Here is a 24,822-nt window from a genome sequence, read left to right as displayed (position 1 = left end):
GACCACCCAATATCACTGAGTATAACACAGCTCTGTATAAATTCTTATCGACTCTTACAGCTCAACCCCTTGCGAAAGGAAATAAGTTCAAGATGTGGGTCTGACAGCACTACAGAGGGGCTAACACCCTTCTTACCCTTACCTCCCCTCCACCTCAATCTAAAATATGTTTACAACTGCTTGTTAATTTCAAGTCTATGAAATCATTTGCCTGGTGCGTAAGGGGAAAGAACTTGAAGCCAAAGACAACTTGGTCTGGATATGAGTTGCCAAGATGAGGAGAAGCAAATGATTTAGCACAGGAGTGTAAAACATAAAGTGTACTAACAATCAATGTGTATTATATATATTATGTAGAAATGCAGATGAAAGATGAAGTGGTTTGTGGGGTTAGTACATTGAATGAGGTAAGACAGATAAGAGGGAATGTTAGGATTGGCATAGACAAAAAATGTCAGACCGTAAATCATGCTCACAGGAAGTGCATCAGAATTCCAGAGGTCCATGTCAGCTCAATTCCCTAAAAAGGAACATAGACATAATTAATGTTTTTTTCTGTCATGCTTACTGTTTTTGCATCTGAGGGTATTTGTTTCTTCAGGAAATCCAGGTTTTAACCTGAGCCTTTTTATTTGTTTCACCCCAAGATACTGATCACAAGACCGTTGTTAGGAGCATCAGAGAGGACACCGTCCAAGGATGTCTCTTGGGTTGGATGTCATTTTGTTAAGAACTGTGAAGGCTTTATCTTTGAAAACCGTTTACCGTCTGTCACAAACATAGCTAGCCATCTCCAAACCCTGCCAAAGACAAATTTTTTTTTGTCAAAATTAACACTGTTTTCTGATGTACCCAGATGTTCTAAATGTGGGTCCTAGTGTTAAAGCTTTTTATACTTTTAAACAATCCCAGTTACCGTCAAAACACAAGAGCATCTTTATAAAATTATAGCTGAATCTCCCTCCACGCATGCTTAACAGACTATTATAAGTTAGAGCTCTCTGCTTCTCTACTTTGGAGTTAATCATTTGTTTGCTGCTATCTACTAGAACTTCTTATCTCTTCTCCTGTCACTTTACAACCTGGGTCCTCTTATCGCCCAGGCAAAAAGCATGTGACGCAAAGCAGCCAATGGAGGCCCTCATCCTTCTTATTACATCCCATCTCTAAATGGGACGGATGGTTTACAACAGGTCAGTAATGCTCAGAAGAGTACAGAGTCCAGGCTGAGAAATACCTATTACTTTCCATACTAGGCATTAGTGTTTTTAAAGCTGTATGCTAACTTTCTCTGGAGTATCCAAAGTCATCTTGTCCCAAGGCCAGCAACATTTTCGAGTCACCCATTGCCACAATCGATGCAACTTCCAAGGACATTGGCATTACGCTTTACCTGGAACTGATCATGGCTGTAAGACATGAAAGTGTCATAATGCAGGATACCATGAAACATGGATGTAGCACACAGGGTGAGTCTATCTCCTGGAATGTATAGGGTTAGTCTGAATACGCTAAGAGGAATTTATTTGATTGGCAGCACAGAATGTCCTATCCACTTTTTTCATTTCATTATTTATTTTTTTTAGGATATCTTACATTGTTACACAGCAGCTATGAATGTTTGTCAGTATTAGCTATGATGGTAGACCCCAAAAGTTTTATGTATTGAGTTTCTTTAAAAGGAAAAATAAACAAGATTTGATACAGATATTTGGTATTTTGAGTGTTCTGATACATCTTTAATAGCCACTGGGGATATCACCTTATTCAATAAGTTAAATTAAGTATATGTATTTCTGCGATTTATTCACACATATGTATAGTAGGAAGCATTGCATGCAGCAGGAATGAACAATTTGTAGGGTTGGTTATATAGACATGCAGGTGGAGCTATAGGTAATCATTATATGAACTAATAAAAAAGACATAGAGACTGGATAAATGGAGCATAAAGAAAAGTTGTGCGGGGAGGGTTACAGATATATGGCGTTATATGTGGTGGGTGGGTGTGATTATCTAGAATAGGAGGAGTTCTATGAACAATGCAAATACACACATGGAGCAGTTAGAGTACAAGAAAATGTATCAAGGTATATACTGACGACGCTTACTGTATATTTAATAGAGATGTCTCACGTGGCGTTGCATTGATGGTTATGACATATGTTTCATAATATGTGCTGGATTTCCTTCTGATATAATCCAGATGTTCTCTGACTTCCCCTTCAATCACTTATAATGAGGTTAGGGGGACATCAGAATAGGACCAGCAGTGGTGGGCTCAACCTCCCCATTATCCGTAGACTACTGCTTTCTCCCATGTTCACCTGCAGATCCTTCCGTGCTCAAAGAACCTGCCTTATGTCAGCACAGGAATAGGATTGATTTGAAGCTGTACTGTATACTTTTTTTTACCGATAACCAAAATGTTCTCAAACACAAAGAAAAAATGGTTCATTTAAAGTTGTTTAAAGTTTGTCCTACTCCCAATGAAGCATTAAAGTAAATGAGATAGTTCTACAAGTGAGAAATTTAAATGTCATTTAATTTAAATGTCTGGAGTGTGTCACCTTTAGGTCACTATAGCTGTTTCCATTCATTTATGCTGTCTTAATTAGGTAATGATTCCAGACCTTGTCTTATGCCTTGCTGAAATGTCATCCAAGTGTGAATTTGAAAGCAAGGTCACACCCCAGAAATTGCTACCAACATATGTTTAAGATGATGATGTTTTAAAGAGCATGCTATCCAGAAAGCAAAAAAATCTTCCTGTTAACCCCTCGTAAATTAATTTCCATGTTGTATGCTGAACAGAGTGAGTGGCTGTCAATCTCACTTGGGCCTCCTGTGTTGCAGACCTACTGCTTGACAAGAGAACATCTGGAAATGTGTAGGGGGACAAGGGAGAGATAAGGGCACTAACCTATAATTTTCAATATTTTGGGTTTCTAAGGAATTTTAAAATTGTCTTATGGGGCCACATGCCACAGAGTTATATGGAATGGTATATACATCCTAAAATACACAGAGCACCTAGAAATATACAATTTAATGGGAAATATAAACCACAGAGCCCACCCAGTCTCTCTTAACTAGAGTCTAAGTCTAAGTTGAGATATTTGCTCTTTTATATTCAGGATATACTTACAGTGTAAAACAAGCTTTACAGATATAGTGGTATCCAGCAATATATTTATGTGGCAGCCTCCATCACCCAAAGTCTTGCTTACTAACACACTGCATCATTGGTGTGACTGACAAGATGTGCTAAAAGGAAAAGATGCGGCAATTGTGTTGGGTCTGCCCTCGCGTATGGCCTGAGCAAGGTATCTCTCTAGAGTTCTATGTCTATATACTAGGGACAACTCTTATTGTTAGAGCTATGGCACATGTAAGGCAATAGCTTAGGCATGCACAGACAGATATCTTTCTGTGGTAGTCAATATCTAAATCAGTGGTGCTCAACCCTTGCTTCCAAAAATACAAAATTAATAGTACATGTAATATTGTTTGACACCATAATATTAATTGAATGTGAATTATAGAAATCTTGAAACTAAAGATCTGCATAACAAAAGTGCAGGATCTGAGACACCCCCTTATGTTAATGGTTGTGATCCTAGGAATATTGGTTCAAAACAAAGGATGTGTACCAGTTTCTCCACTAGGCTACAAGCCTCATCCTTGCACTACATTGTACATATAGTACAAATGTTTGCCTTAATTAGGACATATTGGGAGTATAAATAGTTATTTCCATGGAGAAGTTGTAAACTTGGAATAATCAGCAAGGACTAGTTGCTATGGGTTTTGCTCCTCTTTTGAAACTTTGCACCAGAATTGCTCCTTATACATAACCACCATTGCCTTTGTGGGTAGAATATCATAAAAGAGGAATGTTCACTCCATTAATTATTTTTTACTTGCTCTTCTCACAGCATGACATGTTTTGTGTTCTCCCTCTGAATGTACTAACATGATGTCTACTGTACATTGCAGAAGGGAAAGATATGGTGTCTAATGTATATGGTGTATATGGTGAGTGATAGCTACAAAGCAAAATACTCAATATTAAGGTTCTAATAAATACATTGTAGATTGATTCTTGTTAATCAGTTATATGATTGCCACCATATGCAGTTTATTCCAAGTAGATTAGATGTTCTCTAATACAGAAGACAGGGGGGCACCATTAATTTACTCACATTTGATAACGTGCAGTGTCTGTTGGAAATCTGCCAACCTTTTTATTGATTGAAATCTAAGTGGTCTAAATTCCCTATTTCTCTACAATGAACACTTTCTACTTTTATATACTTGACTATACTTTTTAAAATAAAATATAGTATATATATCAAAACAATACTTACTGGAGAAAAGTACCCACAACGTTTCTCCAATTAAAATGTCACAGAGATGCAGGAAACAATCTATTAGTTATTCTTCTAGGGCATAAGTACAAAGAACACAAAGTGGATCCCCATTTGCTATTTCAGTCAGTTTTAGCCCTGATCATTTTGAACTATTTATTTTGATATGTTTATACACAAGTGTCTGATCTCTCTTTCATTGTTTAAGGTGTGTGTGTGCAGGAGTTAGTGTAATCTACGTGGATACACACAGATCACATACTGATACAATGATAAAGTTCTTATTAACTGTAACTGTCAACCAGAGCTGAACATCTTGTGGTTCTCCTGCTTTTATCAGCTGTTTTTCCATCTACACAACCGCCATATACATTTTACTAGACTTTTCCCTTTGGTGCTATCAGATGGTTTCTGACTACCCAATCCTCATATGTAGAGAGGAGAGCTCTCATTACCACATCCAACACAAGTGTGTGACATTCATACATTGACATTAAATGAGTTACATAGGTATATGTTATTTTGTTCCACTAGATTATTATGATACTATCATGGCATTTCCATTTCTGGCTGTAATATGTGAGTTATATTAAGCATTGCCATACTCTGATTCACTGTTATTGTCCTAAAGGTTAGCAGATTACTATCCATAAATGCCTTTCATACACTGGGTCCAGGGATTTGTGTCAAATTTTTGAAAGGAACAGAGGCAATCCAAGAGGCAAGCCCACCCAAGTGACCCAAGACACTGTAAAGAAAATCCATTAATGATCACAGAAGGGAACCACTTCCTCTGTGAAGAACCTTTTAGCCTAAGCACTCTAATAGCTAGCCTGGAAATGCAATCAACACTAGAAAGGCAAAAAGCTTTTGGCAGAGGCCCAAAAATCTTCCAGTTAGTGCAACCTTTGGGGTAGCTGTCCCTGTTGCCTGTTGGACTCACCTACAGCAACAGAGGGAGATTTCACCAATCCAATTAATTTCTTATTCATATGTTGTAGATATGGTCAAACCTGAATAACCAAAAAGTAGCTTTACAGCTTTTTTCTAAACTGTCATGGCCATTAGGTGGCCTCTATCTGTGTAAATCTTACATAAGAACAGATGCCAGACATCACATATAATGGTTTGGGCCATCCACCCTATACACAAGACGAGCTCTGGATAAACAGGTCTAGACACAAGTGATGACCTATTGTCAGATTTTATTATGGCTCCAGAATGACAACTCATTATAGCCAAGCATTAGCCTGGAGATGGGCTCAAGCCCACGTAAACCCACCCAGCACTAACTGAATCATGGAAGCTGTAGTTCAGCAACAGCTTGACAGCATTCATCTACCTAGGATGTTGCTCCCTCAATGGACACATTTCTCCATCACAAAATAAATAAGCATACAATAGGCATGTAGGTATTATTTTTTGCATGTGATTTTACTATGTGAAACATAGAATTTGACAGCAGAACCATTTACCCATCTAGTATGTCTTTTTCTTAATATTATGGCTCAAACATTAATCAGTCATTGGTCTCGTCTTACCTAGATTTAGGATAGACATGTGCCTACCCAGGGACAGTTTAAACTCCCTTACTCTGTTAACCTCTACCACTTCTGCAGGTGCCATGGGTGTAACAGAACAATTTTACCATTGTTATCAATAAAATATGAGACCCTGGATTCAGTCTGGATAACAAAGAAAAAGTTTTCTTTCTTTCCCATATTAAAACAAAATTGCATACAACGGTATAGTAATTTGTAAAAAACAATAAATATCTGCTAATAGCACATCTTATATCTGGTTTACTATAGGATATATACAGTATGCGTATCGTATGGATTTAACTTTACTGTGATTTCTGTACTTGATTAGATTTATTATAGATGTGTGTATACTATACATTTATTTATTTGCTGTCTAACATTCCTTATCAGTGCCACCTTTGCTGCTACTGTGTACTCTGCAAACACCTTAACAGATCAAGAGCATATTGTCAGATCTAGACTTACTCTGAAGAGCTTGCAATCACTTTATCCCAGTTTTCTTTCTTTCTCTGGAGCAGTCAGTGGGGCTCTGAGGATAGTTTGTTTCTGGGCAGCTGTCACTTTTAAAATAGTTGCAAGTTTAAAGCATGTAACATAGAGAGCATATACATTTTGTGTGTTATTATTTCTGGCATAGAAAGGGTTTCTGGTAAGAGGTGGATTATAAACAAGATAAAGTGTCCATCATCATAACCCATGTTATAAGCAAAGTCTGCATTAGGCATGCAGAATAAGTATTTGATAAAGTATTGAAACATAAATAATGCAAGTAATAAAGCAATTTATGAGAAAATATTAATTTGATTTTTTTTATTTAAAAGGCATGTTCATAGTAATCTTTAAAAATATGGTAATATTGCAATAACTGAAAATAATAATTAATACATTTAGTGATAGGCTAGGCATAAATTGCATGGACGATCTTATAAGAGTCCTCAGAACACCTAGTTTGAAGTTTCCTTGCTGGTTTTCTTAGGAGCTCAAATATATTTTTAGCTGTGAAAATACACTGTAAATGTATATATGATGTAGATTTGACCCTAAGGCTCTTAATAAAAATCTATTTGCAGTGTTTGTATACATCTATAAAGCTCTTCTAAGCTCATTAAGGAAAATCTTTATGATGGATGTCAAGCACAGCAGTGGAGGAAATGTCATCTAGAATTCTTTAGGTACAGTAAACTGGGTTTGGCTGACAGTTTAATACCCTTCAAGTCAAATGTTTTGCTACGAGGTATGAAAGATTTCTTATCTCTCTTGGGATTTTTTTAAATAAATCTGACAAGATCTATGTAGTTGAATACCAAAAAATATACAATTATACACTTTAAAACATAATCGGAACAGAAATCTTTAAAAATATCAGTTAATTTTGTTTTGTCAAAATTAATTCTACAAATGGGATTTTAAACATTTATTTAATTGTAAATTATATTCTATTGTATTCTATTACATTTATTTATTTAGCGCTCACAGATTCCAGAGCACTATTACAATAGTAGACAGAGAAAAATATACTCCACAGTATGTTTCTAAGTTCCTGACATTTTAAACCTTGTTGCAAAAAAAAGGGATTGTTTAAATATGACATCACAAGCATTTATTTAGATAATACTTTATACAACTATTGTGACGTAAACTGGCCAGATCTGGTACCAAAGTAAATTTAAAGGGGTGCGGGGGATTTACATACGAAATCCTTTAGATTAGTGCTACAAAAAGTTTTCTTAATATAAAGCTTTAAAGTTTGAGCAACACAATGGTGTAAATTATATTGCCCTTAATTAGGGTATTGTTGTAGATTCGGCTGATTGGGGGACTATTAACCATCTTTAGATAAATAGTATTGTTAATAAACAAACACAAATGTAGACACAACTTAAATATCTATTCAGAAATAATCAATTTTCGAGATATACATAAAAAACAATCGAAATTAAAAAAAACCCATTTTGAGCATTTTTATTTATCAAAAGTATCTAATTTACTAAAAGTGCAAAAATTGTTAAAATGAAATGTTTTATTGTGAATATAAACGATGATACTCATTTAACTGTTAAATACCTGCCCCATATATGTTCCATGCCAGAGTCATAAATCGTCTGAGGTTTGTAAAATTGTAACTGTGTTGTTAAACAATCCAAAAAAAATAAAGTTTATTGTTGAATTCATTATGTTATAAAATCGCATTAAAATTATATATATATATATATATGTATATTTAGTATTTTAGGGGAAAGAACGTTTAATTGTGAAAAAAAAGATTTAATTTCAATGGGAAAAATACAGATTTTATTTCCCTTTTGCTCTGGAATGTCGGTAGAAATAATATATCTGTTTGCACAACCTCTTGACTCCTGCAGTTACATGGTGATAAGGTTAATTTTTAATTAAACTGTGATGTTGCATTGTGTAAAGATACATTATTTGCACTAAGGGAAATGACAACTTTGCAAAAACCTTAAGCCAAGAAAAAAAAAAGTGGCCATTTTTTCCAGATTCTCCAAAACTAAACTTAAAATTAAATGTACCAGTTTCTATTCATAAACACTAATGTATTCCTCAACTCTCTGGCGCTAGATGGGTTCAATATAATTCTATGTTTCAATGAGGATAACTAATTTATATATTTCCTTAGCCAGTCTGCATATATTCTGGGAGTGGCAATTCGCCACTATATAATAATAAATACAATTTATTATTATATAATTTATAAATACAAATATTCAAAGTTTAAAAGTTTTTCTTTCTCGTATAATCATACCAGATTTTGGCATCTAATTATATACTAGATGGTAAGAAAACCAAAATATAATCAATAGTAATAAAAATAACAATCAATAGTTGTTAAAAACATGATTGTATAGCCAATACCTGTGTTCTAGACATATAATATATATATATGTAATATCATATTAGTAATAATGTGTAACTATTATTATTTAGGTGAATGCTATATGTATGCATTATATGTTTAGTGCTCTTAACCCCGACAGATTTAAACCTATATGTCTTTATACTGTAAATTGATTTATATATTTGGGGTATATTGGTAACCAATTCAGTACGATTTAGCTAAATTTCATTCATAAAGCTAACGTCTATAGTGCTCGTAACCTTCACCTCTATACACTAGCCGTATCCTGTTTTCCTGGATGTATTTTTTTATAGACATTTAAAAGCACTATTGACACTAGGGGAACTCAGTGTGATCCATATGATTTTTTAAAGCAAATATAGCACGACATATTGGATCACCACCTGCACAGGTTTATTATGTTTGAGGCTGGATCGGTATGAAGAGAGGGTGTTTTTATAGGGTATTTTACAATCGGTACATAGGTGCCATAACACACATTGATGTTAAAGGTATGTCACATTCTGCAATGAATACACAAGACGATGCGTGCAAATATCTAACAAAGTCACTGGAAATCCAGCAAATATATTATTATTTATTTAAAAAAAATACAATTCAATTTATTGAATTATTATTAAGTCAAGAGGTCATAAATCGGGTGCTGCTGTTCTTAATGAATATCCCTTTATAAAAGTTATTTTATAAAGCGATACTTTTTATCTAACGCATTCTGAGGATGTTCCTATGGTGGGGTTAACCCTTTGACTTCTTTAAGAGATCATTTGAGGACCCTCTGTACTCCTGTGCAGGGGCCATCAAGTGATGGCTTGAAGAAGGTCTTTCTAGCATTCGGTTTATAGAAGGGGAGATCGCTGTAATTGGAGTTTGTGTTGCGGATTGGCTGCCGGGATGAGTGATGTAAAGCTCCAGTCTTGATCCATGTGAGATAATGTCTATCGCTGCTCCGGGTAAACAGCAAGGAGCGGAGCATGAAGTTCGCAACTCAACACTTTGGAGAGCGATAGACACAACAGGCGAGTGGAGGGGGAGGTGTGGCCCAGAGTGGGCGGGCCGGAGACCAGAGCCAGCCCCCAGTGCTCTCCAGTGTAGAGATCAGAGAAGAGAGAGCCTTCACAGTGTCAGCCGCGATCATAGACGGACTGGGAGGAGAGGCAGGAGGTACTGGCCAGAGAATTACCCCCTGACCCTTCAGCTCCTCCCTGGCACAGATAGTGGTACTGAGTATCTCAAAGCGAGAAGAACCTTGCACACCAGTCCATCACACTAACCCCCCAAGAGGAGCTCTGATCCGACACGAATGGACCATCTCAGTCCCGTTTAAGCACCAAGTAGACTTTCTGCGAGATTAGGTACCACTGCATAGGTTCAGAGGAAGCCCCAACCGAACTTCAAGAAGAGCCGCTTACTTTATCCCGCAAAAACCCCAATCCATACCCACCCAGAACATTTACCCCTCCCTAGAAGGCGCCCTGTTACCCTCAGTGCTGGGGTCTGATCCTAGTCCTTCTGTGTACCCCAGGTGGAGGTACCCGGGAGCCTCTTCCTGCCCGAGCCATGCTGCCAAAAGTGGAGTCGGAATCCCTGGGACTATCGAGGTCGCACGGAGAGCAGGGGCAAATGCCGGAGAACATGCAGGGTAAGTGACAGATTTGCCCCTATGCGCTTTACTGGCTCCTTTACCATCCCTATACGAGCTGTGCTGCCGCAAAAATCTCCTGTAAGATCCCGGCTGCTATATAAAGTCTAATATATATATATATATATTATACTTTCAACGTAAACATTGCGAGATGGCTATATGCTTCAAACTTCATATGGAAAACCACTAATATATATATATATATACATATATATACCTGTATAACTGAATTTACCACATATGTCTACTACATATATTTTGCATAGGGGACGAAATGTATTCTTGTGACAGCACATATGTACACATGCAGGTGACTGGTATGTATGTAGAATGTATAGCGCACACGTGCGATCTCTCTGCCTCCCCATCCCCACTTCCTATAGAGGATTTGCAGGATGTTCCAGTATATGGGGATATATAGGAAGATGACAGCGTATTCCAGCGGATGATCTCAGGGGTCACACATCTGTCATACATAGCGCCTGCACAAGGAGAAGCCACTCTATTCCTAAATACAAGGGAGCCTGCAAAGTGCATCTGCCTCAATTCTAGATGTTTTTTTTTCACATCAGATTAATGTATTTTGGGTTTTATCTATAGACGTGTACATTTACACACGCATTGTATATTGAAATCAGACACATAGAAGTACATTATATACAATATACATTATTTTTTGTGTGCATAATTAATGCAGTGTACTTTAATATTGTAATATTAAGTATATGTTGTTATATATAAGTGCTCTTTAGGTTGTTTCTTTTCTGAAATATATACTTGCTTGTTGGCTTTTTGTCTGTGGAGAACTGTAAAAAAATATATTGAAGATAAATGGCCAGTATTTCAGTACTCTGTAGAATATACAGTATTTTTTACTTCTACTTTGTTAAAAACATTGCCTTAATTTTTAAAATCAACCAATTTTGTAAAAAAAGTATTGCATATATATACATAGATATATGTAGTGTATATATACAAGTAGCAGGCGATATCTTGAATCAGAGAAAAGAGAATTAAAGCCAACATTTTCTGTAGTCTTGATTACTTGCTAAAACAAATATATCAAAGTAACTGGATTTTTAGGTTTTATTTAATTTTTTTTAACTTCAGGAACAGCAGTTCCAAATCTGGTTTCTATTACTTTTTTGAAGAGCTGTGTGCTAAGACGCAAAATAATCAGATCAAATTTTTGTGATTTTAAAACAATTTTGGGGGGGAAATTAAATATGTAATTGAAGGAGACTTTGAGCAAAATTAAAACGAAAAATACAATTTTTATAGAAACTAATGTAGAATTTGCAATCAAGTCAATTCACTCTGACTTGTTAGCCACAGTAAAGTATTCAGTCAAGGTACTGCTTCTAATTAAAGTTTAAAATTAACTTTCTTTCTTTTGGACTGCAAAAAAGTTAATTTGTTTTTTTTTATTATACTACAAATTAAACATATTTATTACCCTTACATCAATATATCAAATATATTGTTTTTTTAGTTGGATAAACCAACTGAAAAATAAAACTAAAGTATTTCTACTTTATATTACAAAGTTAATGCGGTGCCTTAAGCTAATACCAAATTCAGCGGATTTTCTATGGGAATTATCTATTATTTTTATTTTGAGTACTTTAAAAACGATAGGTAATTTCAATTGGTGGCATTATGTGATAAATAAAATTTGAAAATAAAAATACTCTTTTGGTAAAATGGTGTATGCTACTTAACAATAAGTTAAGAATACTAAGTTTAAATATTCGCTGGTACACTTAACTTTTTTGATAAATACAAACACGTACATTAGTATGGACATGTAGTTATAAAAGTATAGATTAACCAAAAGATATACCCTTGAACTTGGTATAGATGCAGTCAACATAGATTAAGTTTTATGCCTTAAATATATATTTACAACATATATTTTCTTGTTATATATATATATATATATATATATGTATATAAATATATATATATGTGTGTGTGTATATATATATAATTCAGTGGAAAGATTTATAAAAGTAGAGAAGACTTTACACGTTTTTGGAAGGCAGTACATTCCTGAGAATACGTAACACAAAACCAGACAGTGGAAATATAGCTTTGATGAGAAACGTTAACATGCATTTGTCTCAAAAGCTTACAGTCTATTAAGGCTATAGAGAGACTGACAGACACTGGAGTTTGACGTGCGCATGGAAAGAAATCAAAGTATGCATTAGTAAATGGATGTTATCCAACTCTGGATGAAGTTCTTTTTAGTATAAGTTTGTAATATATGAATAGAGATGGGTTATTCCGGGAGTATGTCCAGACTATTAACCCTACGAGTAGTCACAGTTTATTTACTCTTAAATATCTTGTTTACTAGTGCTATAAAGCAATATTTTTTATGTTGATATATGTTTGGAAGCAAAGGTTTCATTGTTTGTATTTATTGTTGATAAAGTAGAAATTAAAAGAAAAATATTATGTGAATGCAGCATATGCCATATAAAAAAGAACAGCCGTAAAAGGTAAAGTTAATTTGTGCGGGGCACAGACTTCTCTTATAGCCATATTCATTTCTGAACCGGCTAAGCTTGCAGGGCTTTTAAATGATTTTCTACCAGCAGATCATCGGGAAGTAAACAGACTATTAATGCTGAAGACAGGAACTCTTCAATGAGAAATCCTATATAGTTTAGTGTAGCAAAAATAGATTTTATACCCTAATGAAACCATATGTATGATTAACCTTTTAACTATCTGCACAATTTATAATGAATCCATACATGAAGAAATATTACATGTGATGTTCTACTGCAGCTTTATGTCCAAGTAATGCAAACATATAATACATAGGTGTATTCTCTCGCTTTAAACATTGTTATTTCCATCTTGTCTGTATATCTGCCTATCTGTCCTCATTTAAATTTTACATATATATATATATACTTATATAAATACATATATATATATATATATATATATAAGAAAATCACTTGCTATATGCAACCTTAATCCATATAAATATATGTGGATTACGTTTACATATAGCAACTGATTATATATATATATATATATATATATGTAAGAAAATCACTTGCTATATGTAAACATAATCCATACAAATATATATGGATTATGTTTACATATAGCAACTGATTATATATATATATATATATATGACCTCTGATTTGTTGTTGTCCATTAGGCAGATGGCAAACTTTTTTTTATGTATAAATATATATATATATATCCATCAGACCGGGGCAGAGGACACATTAATTAACGTTTTCTGGTTAACAGTAATTCTCCTATATTTGTTATGTGACAATTTGAGGTCATTGTATAGCAAATGTGATGGACTGTTTAGAAGGAGCCTTTAATAGACAACCCAAAGTTAAAGTTATGGGAATTTATATTAATGCCGCAAGTATGTAATGCTGATGGTGATAACCAATATAGCTGTCTGTGCCAAGCATGAAAATGTTTATACTGAACTTTGTGTGAAAAGGGACTGACATGTAAGGCTAACTTGAATTGATCCCTACCTACATTTAACACGTAAATGGTTTTGGGTTTCTGTGGAAAATACAGTTTTAAAAAAAAAATGACTTAGGATCGTCGTTATGTTTATATGCTTTAGGTGAGCTTTTTTTAATTTGTTATAAAAAAAAGTGGAAAATATTGTACTAAGTGAGGAAGAATAAATAATGATTATAATAAATGACTAGCAAGATAGAAGAAAGAATATATGTTTACACTGTGCATACGAAATAAATGTTTAAGTTTGTACAGTTCCTAATTAAAAAAAATTACAGATTTTTTTAAAATAAAATAACAGTTTTTCCAGTGCATAAGTATTTCATATAAATAATTCCCAATGAAGCCTTTAGTGATACATATTATAGATAGATAGACAGATAGATAGATAGATAGATCGATAGATAGATAGATAGATAGATAGATAGATAGATAGATAGATAGATAGATAGATATACATATGTGGATTCTTTGCATTATTAGTCTACTTGGGAGCAAGTAGTACTCTTTGTTGCTGGTATTGTTGTAATCATAACCCACTGTTTTGATCTTTTTACCTCTTTCTGCAGTTAACCAATTTAAGATGATGGGTTACTCTTATGATGAAGACCTGGAGGAGCTGTGTCCTGTCTGTGGGGACAAGGTGTCTGGATATCACTATGGGCTGCTTACCTGCGAGAGCTGTAAGGTGGGTAACTGATACTATCCAGTGCTTTGGCCAGTTGTATTCTTTAGTAATACTGGAATTTCAAACTATTATAATCAAGGTGTGTAATATATATATATATATATATATATAAATCTTTTTTATATATATATATATATATATATATATATATATACACACATTGTATTTTTACCATTTAAACCCAAGTCTTTATTTTTTTAAGGTACTTTACTATTGAAATAAGAGATATTTTATGACACACAATGTATGTGAATATAGGCATAAGCTTATTTTAGTCTATAAAAATTGCCAAAATATTTATAGAAGTAATACATTTATTTTATAATTTTGTAGGTTTTTTTTTTTAAACATGTCTAATATCGATTTCTTTCATTTTATAAATTCCATCGGTGTACTCTGAATGCACATATCTGATCTATCATTTTCTGGACAAAATAAAGACAAATGGAACAAAGCTACATTTTATGTGAATAATTAAAATATATTAATAGATATATTCTACCTGCTAAAATATTTTTTTCCCCCAAAATGCATTTTTATGATTTGCTTATTTTATCATTGTCACCTTGCGTTTTTGCAAATCCATTATAATTAGTATAAAGTATTAAGTGGATAGAAGTTGTTAGTCACAATTGTTGTTTTGCATAAGTCATGATGGTAGATGGCATAACACCTCCCTATCACAAACGAGTTATATTGTATATGAAATAATCACCCTTTTAAATATATTATTATATAAAACACTAAGTTGTCTAAGTATGTGCGCGATGAGTTATACATTCAGAAGCATGCTCTTATTTCAACCCCATTTTCAAATACACTTATTGTGTAGGTGCACCTCTGTGCCCTGCAATTATTTTTTTAATATTATACTTAGCTTGTGGGTTTTTTTTGCAATATTTTATAGTCAACTTGCTTGCGAAAATGTCACTCATTTGAGAATGCTTTTGTCCCTGCAAACCAAAGCTTCCATCATAACTTCTCTGCCGTGATGATTTTCTCCATAGACATTTTGTGGGTTAATATTTTGGAAAGTTCAAAGGTACGGTTATGAAATGTAATGCAAACAATTCAGTGCTCAGCTCTTTGGTACAGAAGGTAAACAGTGATTACAAAACCTAAAGTAAGCTCCGCTAATATCAAAAGGGACTTTAGGAGAACTAAAATCTGTACTTTCACTAGTTGTGCCTGTACTGTTTCCTGAAAGGCTCTTTCTCCTGTAGGACCAACGTGTTCTTATGACTGTGCCATGTCTCTGAGGTCAGGGTATGCTAGGATCAAAATGCACAAATGGCAACCAAAACAGAACTGACTATGCTTGATCCAGTGTTTACTAACAGGAGGAACATGTTTAAATCTCACCTATGACCAAAGTGTGCATGTTTATCTTATGAAATGTGTCCTGTCGACAATCATGGTTCAGCATTTCATACTGCAATGGGTTAAGCGTGTCTGCTGACGGCTTTGAATCTTTGTTATCTGTTTAGGGTTTCTTCAAGCGTACAGTCCAGAACAATAAAAGATACACTTGTATTGAAAATCAGACCTGCCAGATTGATAAAACCCAGAGGAAGAGATGTCCGTACTGCAGGTTCCAGAAGTGTCTGAGTGTGGGAATGAAACTAGAAGGTAAGAGAACAACAGTTGGGTTAGGACTCTAACCTTAGCAATTGATTCTGGATTCATTGACTTAAAATAAGCACCTTATTTTCATAACAAAGTATGTTCATGAAGTCGATTCTTCGAACTGTTGCTTATAAAACATCCTAACAAGAACTCTGGGAAGACATCATGGAGAAAAAGAAGGAGTGCAGAGGCTGGGTGAAGAGAGTCGGTCACCAGCCACCTATACTTGGGTTAATCACAGATTACAGGAAATATTATTTTGAATTTATTTTTGTAGCTGTTCAGAAATCATTCTTAGGGATGGTGTGCATTTATTCGAGCTACAATTAAGGCTCTCTTGTATATTTTGTGATGATAATTTCTGAAGTTTAAAGTCTTTTACTTTTTGTTGTCTATCTTTTTTTTTCTGGTTTTAGCAATTAAAAAGCTTAGTACACATTTCTAAGTTTCCAGATGTGAAAAGAATAGCATATAGCAAGCATGAAAAGAAAAATAAACGAGGCAGACAGGGAAATGTGAGAGTGCACTGGGTTTTCTCTCTAGGACTTTGTTTTTAACATGCCGATCTTTTTCTGCGTCTAATTAATGTAGGAATTTCAGACATCATGGTAAAAATTAACACACAACCTTGTGCTGTATTTTAATTCTTCGGATGATATATAAAATCACATCCAACATTTTGTTGATGCAGATGTCTGAAGGCTTTTTGGCTGGTGGTAGGCCTTAAAATGCTCACCCTGCCAAGTAAATTTGTCTTGAGTATAATCTCTTCTCTCGGAGCGAGAGGAAAAGAAGGCAGCGGGAGGTGAGCTGGCAGACACAGGTAGTGAAAAAAAAGAAAATGAGACAACTGCAGGAAAGAACGGGGCAGCGCAGGAATAGAGGTCAACTATGTTAGGAGAGAATATGACAGGAAAAGTGTAGGCTAAACAGTAGTCAGAGGAAAAGAAACAGCAGAATGCGAGAAGCGGAATAAGTGACAAGCTTGCACACACACTGGACTACTGATAATAGTAGTGACGAAATGTGTAAGCACGCAGAGAGCAACATATGGGTCAAACAGATGTTGTGAAGACTGGCTAGTGTGCTGCTATGTAGTTAGGTGTTGTGGGGCCCGTGGTCTTAAAAACCTGTGGCATCCTGCCACTTTATGTCACTGCGCTCCCACACTTACCTGTTGATAGAGGAGTAGAGATCTGTCAATATTGAGACACGAGGAGCACCGTGCTATGATACGTTAAGCCAAAGGCACAAACGTTCCTGCACACAACTACCCTCCGCACCTCTTATCTGTAGTCCAGCTGGGGCTTTTTGGGATTCAGGGACAGATGGGAGCCGCACCGCTTACAACCCATATAGTAATACCAAGTGACAAACACAGGACGGACCTAACTGCTCAGGGCTGAGAAATCAGATACAAAGCATGGTGGTAGCAGGACAAGGTCTTTCCCTTTAGGGTTCTACCTGATGGGTGTTTATAATTAAAAAAACTGTCCATATACAAAATTAACAATAAGATTAACACGTTAAGACATGCTGGTTTATAAAGACTAGCAAACTGGTCCTATGGTTTCCCAAAGAAAGTAGAACCTAATTTGCTCTGGTGCTCAGGGTTTGCCTAGAAATTTGTATTGTGTTCAATGAAAAGACAGCTATGACAGTATTGTGACTTTTGATATGGTTTGGTTGTTCATGGTCACATTTAAGGTATGAACCCTAATGTACCAATATGAACAAACATCTCACTCCCCCCAAGTACTTAATGCTTGTCGTGTGTGTTAAGCCACATTTTTCTTATATCAATCCTTCTGCAAGTTCTTACATTATTGTAATATGTACAGCAATTTTAAATTAACCTCTGTAGCATATATTTCATAATAAAATGACTCTGTATACATAGCTTATAGCCCCATTAAACATATGTTGCCATCTATAAATTAGTGACTAATTGCAGATTTCTTTATGCTAGATATGTATCCGATATCCCCATGCATTTTTAATAGAGTTATCATCTCTCCTTTGCATAAGAGCCAGTGGCCAAGGTGGGCTCTGTGTCACCAGTTATCCCATTAAAAGTGCACCGCAACAAAACGCACCGCTGTGACAATCCCCATTAAAATCACCCCCCTGGCTGCAGCTGAAGCACATTTATTTTTAATTATTCCTAAAACTGAATATCTTTCTTTTTTAGAAGCTGTGGCAATAACAAACTAAAATTTGTTCTTCTGTTAAAATGCCAAGTAGACAGAATAGTGGTGTATGCATACATATATACAGTACATATATATCCCTTGAACTATACTGCTTCACAAGCCAGAATGTAGCAGAATAATTTATGAATTAGGAAGATATTTTTGTACCAGTTAATTTAAAAATAAAATCTTAAAAAAAGGTATTTTTGAGATTGTATATGGTAATTGTAAAATATTAAAAACGGAAACCGTTGAAGCTATATTAAAATACTGTAACACGTTACTTTTTAGAATTACTTCGGTTCCTATTCTTAATGCTGTGTACCAAAATGCCTAAATTGAATTTATGAACATTTGAATAAACATTTTTTTTCCCGTTCATCATAACATCATAGATGTAATAGCATGAAATCATAGGTGTCAATGTTAGTTAAAACTATTTTTAATAGGCTTTTATATATATCATTATGCAAATAATGATTTTGAAATATCAGAAATACAGTTTTTGGAATGACGTTTAATAATATTTTTACAATATAAGTTCTTTAAGGAATACAAACTCTAGAGACAACTCTAATTTTAGATGTTTCTTTGCTCCACAGCCGTACGGGCAGATCGGATGCGTGGAGGCCGAAACAAGTTTGGGCCAATGTACAAGAGGGATCGTGCTCTCAAGCAGCAGAAAAAGGCTTTAATTAGAGCAAATGGACTCAAATTAGAAGCAATGAGTCAGGTCATCCAAGCTATTCCCACGGACCTAACCATTTCATCTGCTATTCAAAACATCCACTCAGCCTCCAAGGGTCTACCTCTAAACCATGCTGCCCTGCCCCCATCAGACTATGACAGAAGCCCCTTCGTAACTTCACCTATCAGCATGGCAATGCCACCTCATGGTAGCCTACAGGGGTATCAGACCTATGGGCATTTCCCCAGTCGTGCAATTAAATCAGAGTACCCAGATCCTTATACTAGTTCCCCGGAGTCCATCATGGGATACTCCTACATGGACAGTTATCAGTCAAGTTCTCCTTCAAACATCCCGCACCTTATTGTGGAACTGTTGAAATGTGAACCAGATGAGCCCCAGGTCCAAGGGAAGATCATGTCTTATTTACAGCAGGAGCAGGCCAACAGAAGCAAACACGATAAACTCAATACATTTGGACTCATGTGCAAAATGGCCGACCAAACGCTGTTTTCCATTGTTGAATGGGCAAGGAGTAGCATCTTCTTCAGAGAACTTAAGGTAGGACAGACAACTCACAAGAGCTTGTTCATATTATTGCATTTCTGTTTTCCGATAAAACATTTATACCTCTAAGAATGTGATGCGGCAGAATATATGCTTATATGGGTTAAACCATTTTTTGGTATAACATTTACTACTAGCTGTATGTATTGTAGGTCAGGATATCTGACATAATATTTTTAAAGTTTAAAAGTCATAGTACCAGTATAAAAATGGTAATATGACTTTTAAACTTTAAAAATATTATGTTATCTGTTAAACAAGTTAGATTTTTCATATAATATAATGTTTGTGCCAACCATGTATTTGCAACGCAAATCTAATTTAGTTATTTTATCTTATCCAAATTCACTAGACCCAAATACTGCTTTCTTATCATACAGCTTTGTGGGGAACAATGGAATGTCTCAGTATTAGCTTCTCAGATAGACCGTCTGCCTAATCACGATATATAGGGACTAGATTCGCATCAACAGGATTTAATTGGTCCTGCCATAAACAGTAAACTCATTGTGGTGTTTCAGTACGGAATATCAACCAAATATCACATGACAGCAGGCCAGCGGATAAACAAACTTTATTGGAAAAGTGAGATACAAAACTTCAGGTAGGCAAGTCAAGCCAAGTCTAGCTCCTGTCCTCATTGTCTAGTCTATCTACGAGGTGAGCCAGACTTACTCTGCAAATACCAGGGTCATCGTGAGTAAACCTACAAAAACATAAATGTGATGGCAGATCAGAACCATTCGGCCCATCTAACTAGACTATTATTCTTGGTGTAAAAACTTACCTTAATTGGTCCTTGATCTTTTTTGTATTCAGGATAGCCATAGGCTTATCTCATGCAAGGGTGCAGACATGGAAGAGGTCTATTTATTTGCTTCTAGTTCACACCAGCTTACCCATAATGTACAAAACACTCTGTTCTTCAATAGTACATTTAATTACTATAGAGAACACCATATTTCATTTTCAAAGACAAAATATTTATTTTTCCATGTGCACTCCCCTTGATGGAGCACTTTTTATCTGTTTCCGATTGCAAATGATACAACCAATCTTAAAATGATTTACAAAGGTGAAGAAATATGGGGGGGGACTTTAAAAACATGTATGTTTGAATCAGCATGAATAAACAAATAAAAAACAAAATAATATTGCATAAAAATCTTTAAAAGGCACCAATAAAGGGAATAGATAAGGTGTTTTTGAGACATGTAGATATTACCTGCTCAGATTTAGCAAGCTCAAGCTTCAAAGTGTGACTTTACCCTGCGTACATCAAACAAGACTACACTGTCCCAGCACATAGGTCACAGCATTGAAATTAGGTCCAACCTCAAACTGTGCCTTTAGTTTCCATAACCCAAATTACACCTTGACTCATTCTTCCAAAGTACACTTATAAACTCATCGGAGTTATTGAAAATACACTTTGGTGACCCCATGGGTCAAGATTTTCCGCAGCGGCGTTGAAAGGATGTTTAATTATTTAGGCTAACACGTCACATATAATTAGGTAGCTTGAATTATCTTTTTTTTTTTTTTAAAGTTTTTTTTTAAGTTATAAAAGCAGGAAATGTTTCTAACGGACTTGATGAAAGGAGCGTTCAGGTCTGTTCTTTCAATTACCGAGAACACAGAGCAGACGCAGCAGTGTGCCTATTGTACAAGCGACTGAATTGTACAACTTCCCTGCCAGTTGTTAAAAAACAGCAGTAATTTTCCAGCCACTTGCCTTGGACAGTGAAGATCTGCTGTGTGTCGATGTGTGTATTTTTTCCCTAACAGATACAAGCCTCTGCATGTCAGGTTGTTTTTAATACTATCGCACATTCAAGTATTTTTTTATATTTTCACAATAAAAGTGAACTTGTGGATTTTGTGATTTTTTTTTGGCAAGATTAACTCCTTGAATGTGCCACTAACATCACACATCTTAAAATATTTATAGACTTTTTATTACCTTTTTATTATTAGTGTGGTTTGAACCATTTAGGGAAAATACTGAACTCTTACTTGCTATATAGTAACACTTTAAAGTAACACAATTTTAATATATTCCAAATAATATAAAAATAACCTTACTGTGTTACTCAAAAATGCATATATTCTCTAAAAACACAAAATTTTCACTACTCACAATGTATTAGTCGCCTAGAGAGCCACAATAAAGGTCCGGGGGCTAATGATTTAGGTATTTTTGGCTTTAATATTCTTTGGTAATATTTAAAAAAATGTTCCTTAAATGTGTTATTTTGCCTTCTATTAAGCACTTGCTCCTTCTCTGAAAATAATGACATCAAAACTAGAGAAATCTCGAAGTTTCTTAAGATAAAATACGTTCTTTGGACTAAAAAGCTAAAAATTAACTATTTCAATGTTGTTTTTACCCTTAAATAAATACAAACTCCTACAAACAGGAGAGTGAGGATCTGCTTAGGCTGATTATAAACAGAGGAAATATAAATGAATAAAGCTTTCTGGCCCCCCGTCCATATATATATTTAGCACTTCCAGTAATATGAGCCAAGCAGGAACAAAAGGAGTGTTAAATATAGAAGCAGCATAATAGATATTCTTAAGCTAGTGTTCCCATCACAAGGAGCATTCAAAAGGGCAGCTACAAGTGTCGGGAATGCTTATTATTATTATTGGTGTGGGCATCAATTCAGTGCCGTTGTTTTAAAGTGTATTAATGACTCTGACAGAATCCGAGGTTTAAAGGGTTAATGGCTTCTCTGAGGCAAAAATACTAATGACATATTTAAAGACTCAGACCGTCCTATGGAGTCGCCAGTTTATGCTTTTCTCCTTTAGTCTTTTCCTCAAAGACCCCAAGTGCACCAGTAACACGTTTAAGTGGTTGGCCTGTCCCCGATCTAATGCCTGGTGACATGAGTAAGTGTGAAGTTCCTCCTTGATCTGATGTGTGCTAATAGTGGTGACATATTTAAGTGTTCAGTCACCTCCTAGATTGAATGTGTTTTAATGTCAGTGACATATTGACGGGGTCAGTCCCAGGGGCATTCACCTAGACAGCAGATGGCCCCATGCTGGATCATTTGTAGTGCCCTTTAACTAATTTCTTCAAATCGTTCTGCCTGGGGCAACATTGGAATTTCATGGCGTAACGTTCATTTAACTGGGACAGAGTTGTACTGCGTTAGCCGTGGAAAGAAAATGAGCAAATCTGGTACAGATGATAACTTGATTGGCTGATGAATTGCATTAAATGAATGCTTTCAAGAATTAAATGCCTGAAGATGAGACCTAAGTAGTTTGTCCTTTAGTAGAATTCCGCAAACCAAAAAACGTATCGTCTTTATCAAATCTGTTACCAAATGATAATTGCTTGCTCTGAGAATTATGACGTTGAATCCAAAGTTTTGGAACAAAACAAAACATTTTTCATTTGTATTGGTTAATAATGAAGCAATTACCGGTACTATAGTTCGGTACACGAGTTCAATATCTAGAGTTTACCTGCATCTGTATTTCGTATTTGTGTATATGTGTCCATAATTAATTACACTATTCTGTTTATATATTTATCAAACTTATTATAACCAATATAACAATCCCATTGATATGCATGATGGCGGACTGTGTCCTGACATCATATTTCAGCCATGTAAGGTTTTCCCAGTGTGTACAGTATCTAAGTATTGACAGCAGTAGCCGTGCACACGCGATAGCCAAGATTGTGGTGACATGGGGGGCGTCATTGGTCCTCCAGGCATGTTCTCTAATGATGTCCCTGGTACGTCTCCGTCGCGAAGGGGTTAATCAGTTTTTGATCTTGTCGTCAGGATCAGTTTATGACTAGGCCATGCATGTTTAACTTCTGTATTAGCCTCTACCACTCTTGGTGGGAGGCTGTGGGTGTTTATCTACCACCCACTGGGGTTTCTATCACTTCAGCCCAATTACTCCATAGGTTTTATCTATTATTTTATGTACAGAAGACGCATCATGCGTGGTTCCCCATGTATCAAGGGGATGAGGGCAGAATGCACAAACTCCAGCTAATTAATCCAAAATCGTACATTAAGCAGGTAAAGGATTTACCTGCCGAAAGTGTTTGTGCTTTGTGGGGATTTTGACCTTAAGGGCTTTATGATAAATGCCCCATGACATATATTTACATACAGCATTAGTTGACAAATTAGGTTAACCCTTAGATCTCAAATATATTCTGATAGACCTGTATGAGCCAAGCCATACATTTGCTTTGATCAGATGTTCAATTAAGTGATATATTTCTATGTTCTAAGACTAAAAACACCTGCTTGGAGGGTTCCTTTGAGGATCAGCATTGGAGAACCATAAGAAACTACCTGTTAAGTCTGAGACCTTGACATGCTAGTCAAAGTCTGGGACACACACGTCACTGGGTAAACTATACATCACAACCTATTTTGTGATAGGTTGTTTGCTGTTCATCTTTAAAGCATCAACTGTACGTATAGCATTGCTGAGCTACAGCATTTGTGGCACCTTCAATTCTAGCAGTCTATGCAAGACACTGACTAGCAAATATAATAAATACCATTAACAAGAACACACTCAAACACACAACCCTAGTGAGTGGTACTTTCATTTAGTCTTTTAGCTGGACTTGGTCACAAATTAATCAAATTGTGGCTCCGCTAAATATGTAGCTATTAGTTGATTTAATAAAATCAGAAGCAATGTTCACTTTAACCCCTTATTTCTCTCCTACTTGTCTTTAGTGTTTGTTTCATAGTTATCATTATAATGCATATTTATCATGAATGAAAATTCAGTATTAATAAAAAAGAATCTTCCCCGCATTTTACTATCATTTGCATATTAATCCATGAAGTGTGAATTATTTAGTAAGTAAATGCGTTTTGACAGATTACGGCTAATAAGGCCCATGATTAAAATAACCTGTGCTACACTACTAGGTCCTTACAAACTTCCTGATCTATTTTTCTTATATTGCTATCCCTACCACCTCAGCTGAGAGTCTATTCCAGTATTTTGAATTATGTTTCCATCTGGGAGAAGACAGTTTTGTATATGCGTTGCTGATCTTGGATGCTGTCTTCCCCCATTAGAGGTTATCCTTCTGTATAGTCACA

General features: G+C 35.3%; 1 protein-coding gene across 2 annotated transcripts in view; it reads left to right on the top strand.

Moving 5' to 3' along the window:
• The first annotated feature begins 1,220 nt into the window (after positions 1 to 1,220).
• The window catches only part of NR5A2 (nuclear receptor subfamily 5 group A member 2), a 46,192-nt gene continuing 22,590 nt past the window's right edge, over positions 1,221 to 24,822 (top strand). Inside the window, exons 1-4 of one of the 2 annotated variants that reach the window (XM_053468936.1) lie at positions 1,221 to 1,469; positions 14,523 to 14,641; positions 16,129 to 16,270; positions 19,062 to 19,708. In XM_053468936.1, coding sequence (XP_053324911.1) covers positions 1,406 to 1,469; positions 14,523 to 14,641; positions 16,129 to 16,270; positions 19,062 to 19,708 — 972 coding nt within the window. In that variant the 5' untranslated portion in view covers positions 1,221 to 1,405. Of the gene's footprint in view, positions 1,470 to 9,932; positions 10,432 to 14,522; positions 14,642 to 16,128; positions 16,271 to 19,061; positions 19,709 to 24,822 lie in introns of those variants that run through there. The other variant, XM_053468935.1, reaches the window with a different exon arrangement.

Source organism: Spea bombifrons, chromosome 6, assembly GCF_027358695.1.
Source record: "Spea bombifrons isolate aSpeBom1 chromosome 6, aSpeBom1.2.pri, whole genome shotgun sequence".
In the NCBI taxonomy this organism is placed as follows: domain Eukaryota; kingdom Metazoa; phylum Chordata; class Amphibia; order Anura; family Pelobatidae; genus Spea; species Spea bombifrons.
Note: the sequence above shows the minus strand (reverse complement) of the source record. Positions and strands in the feature narration are given on the sequence as shown.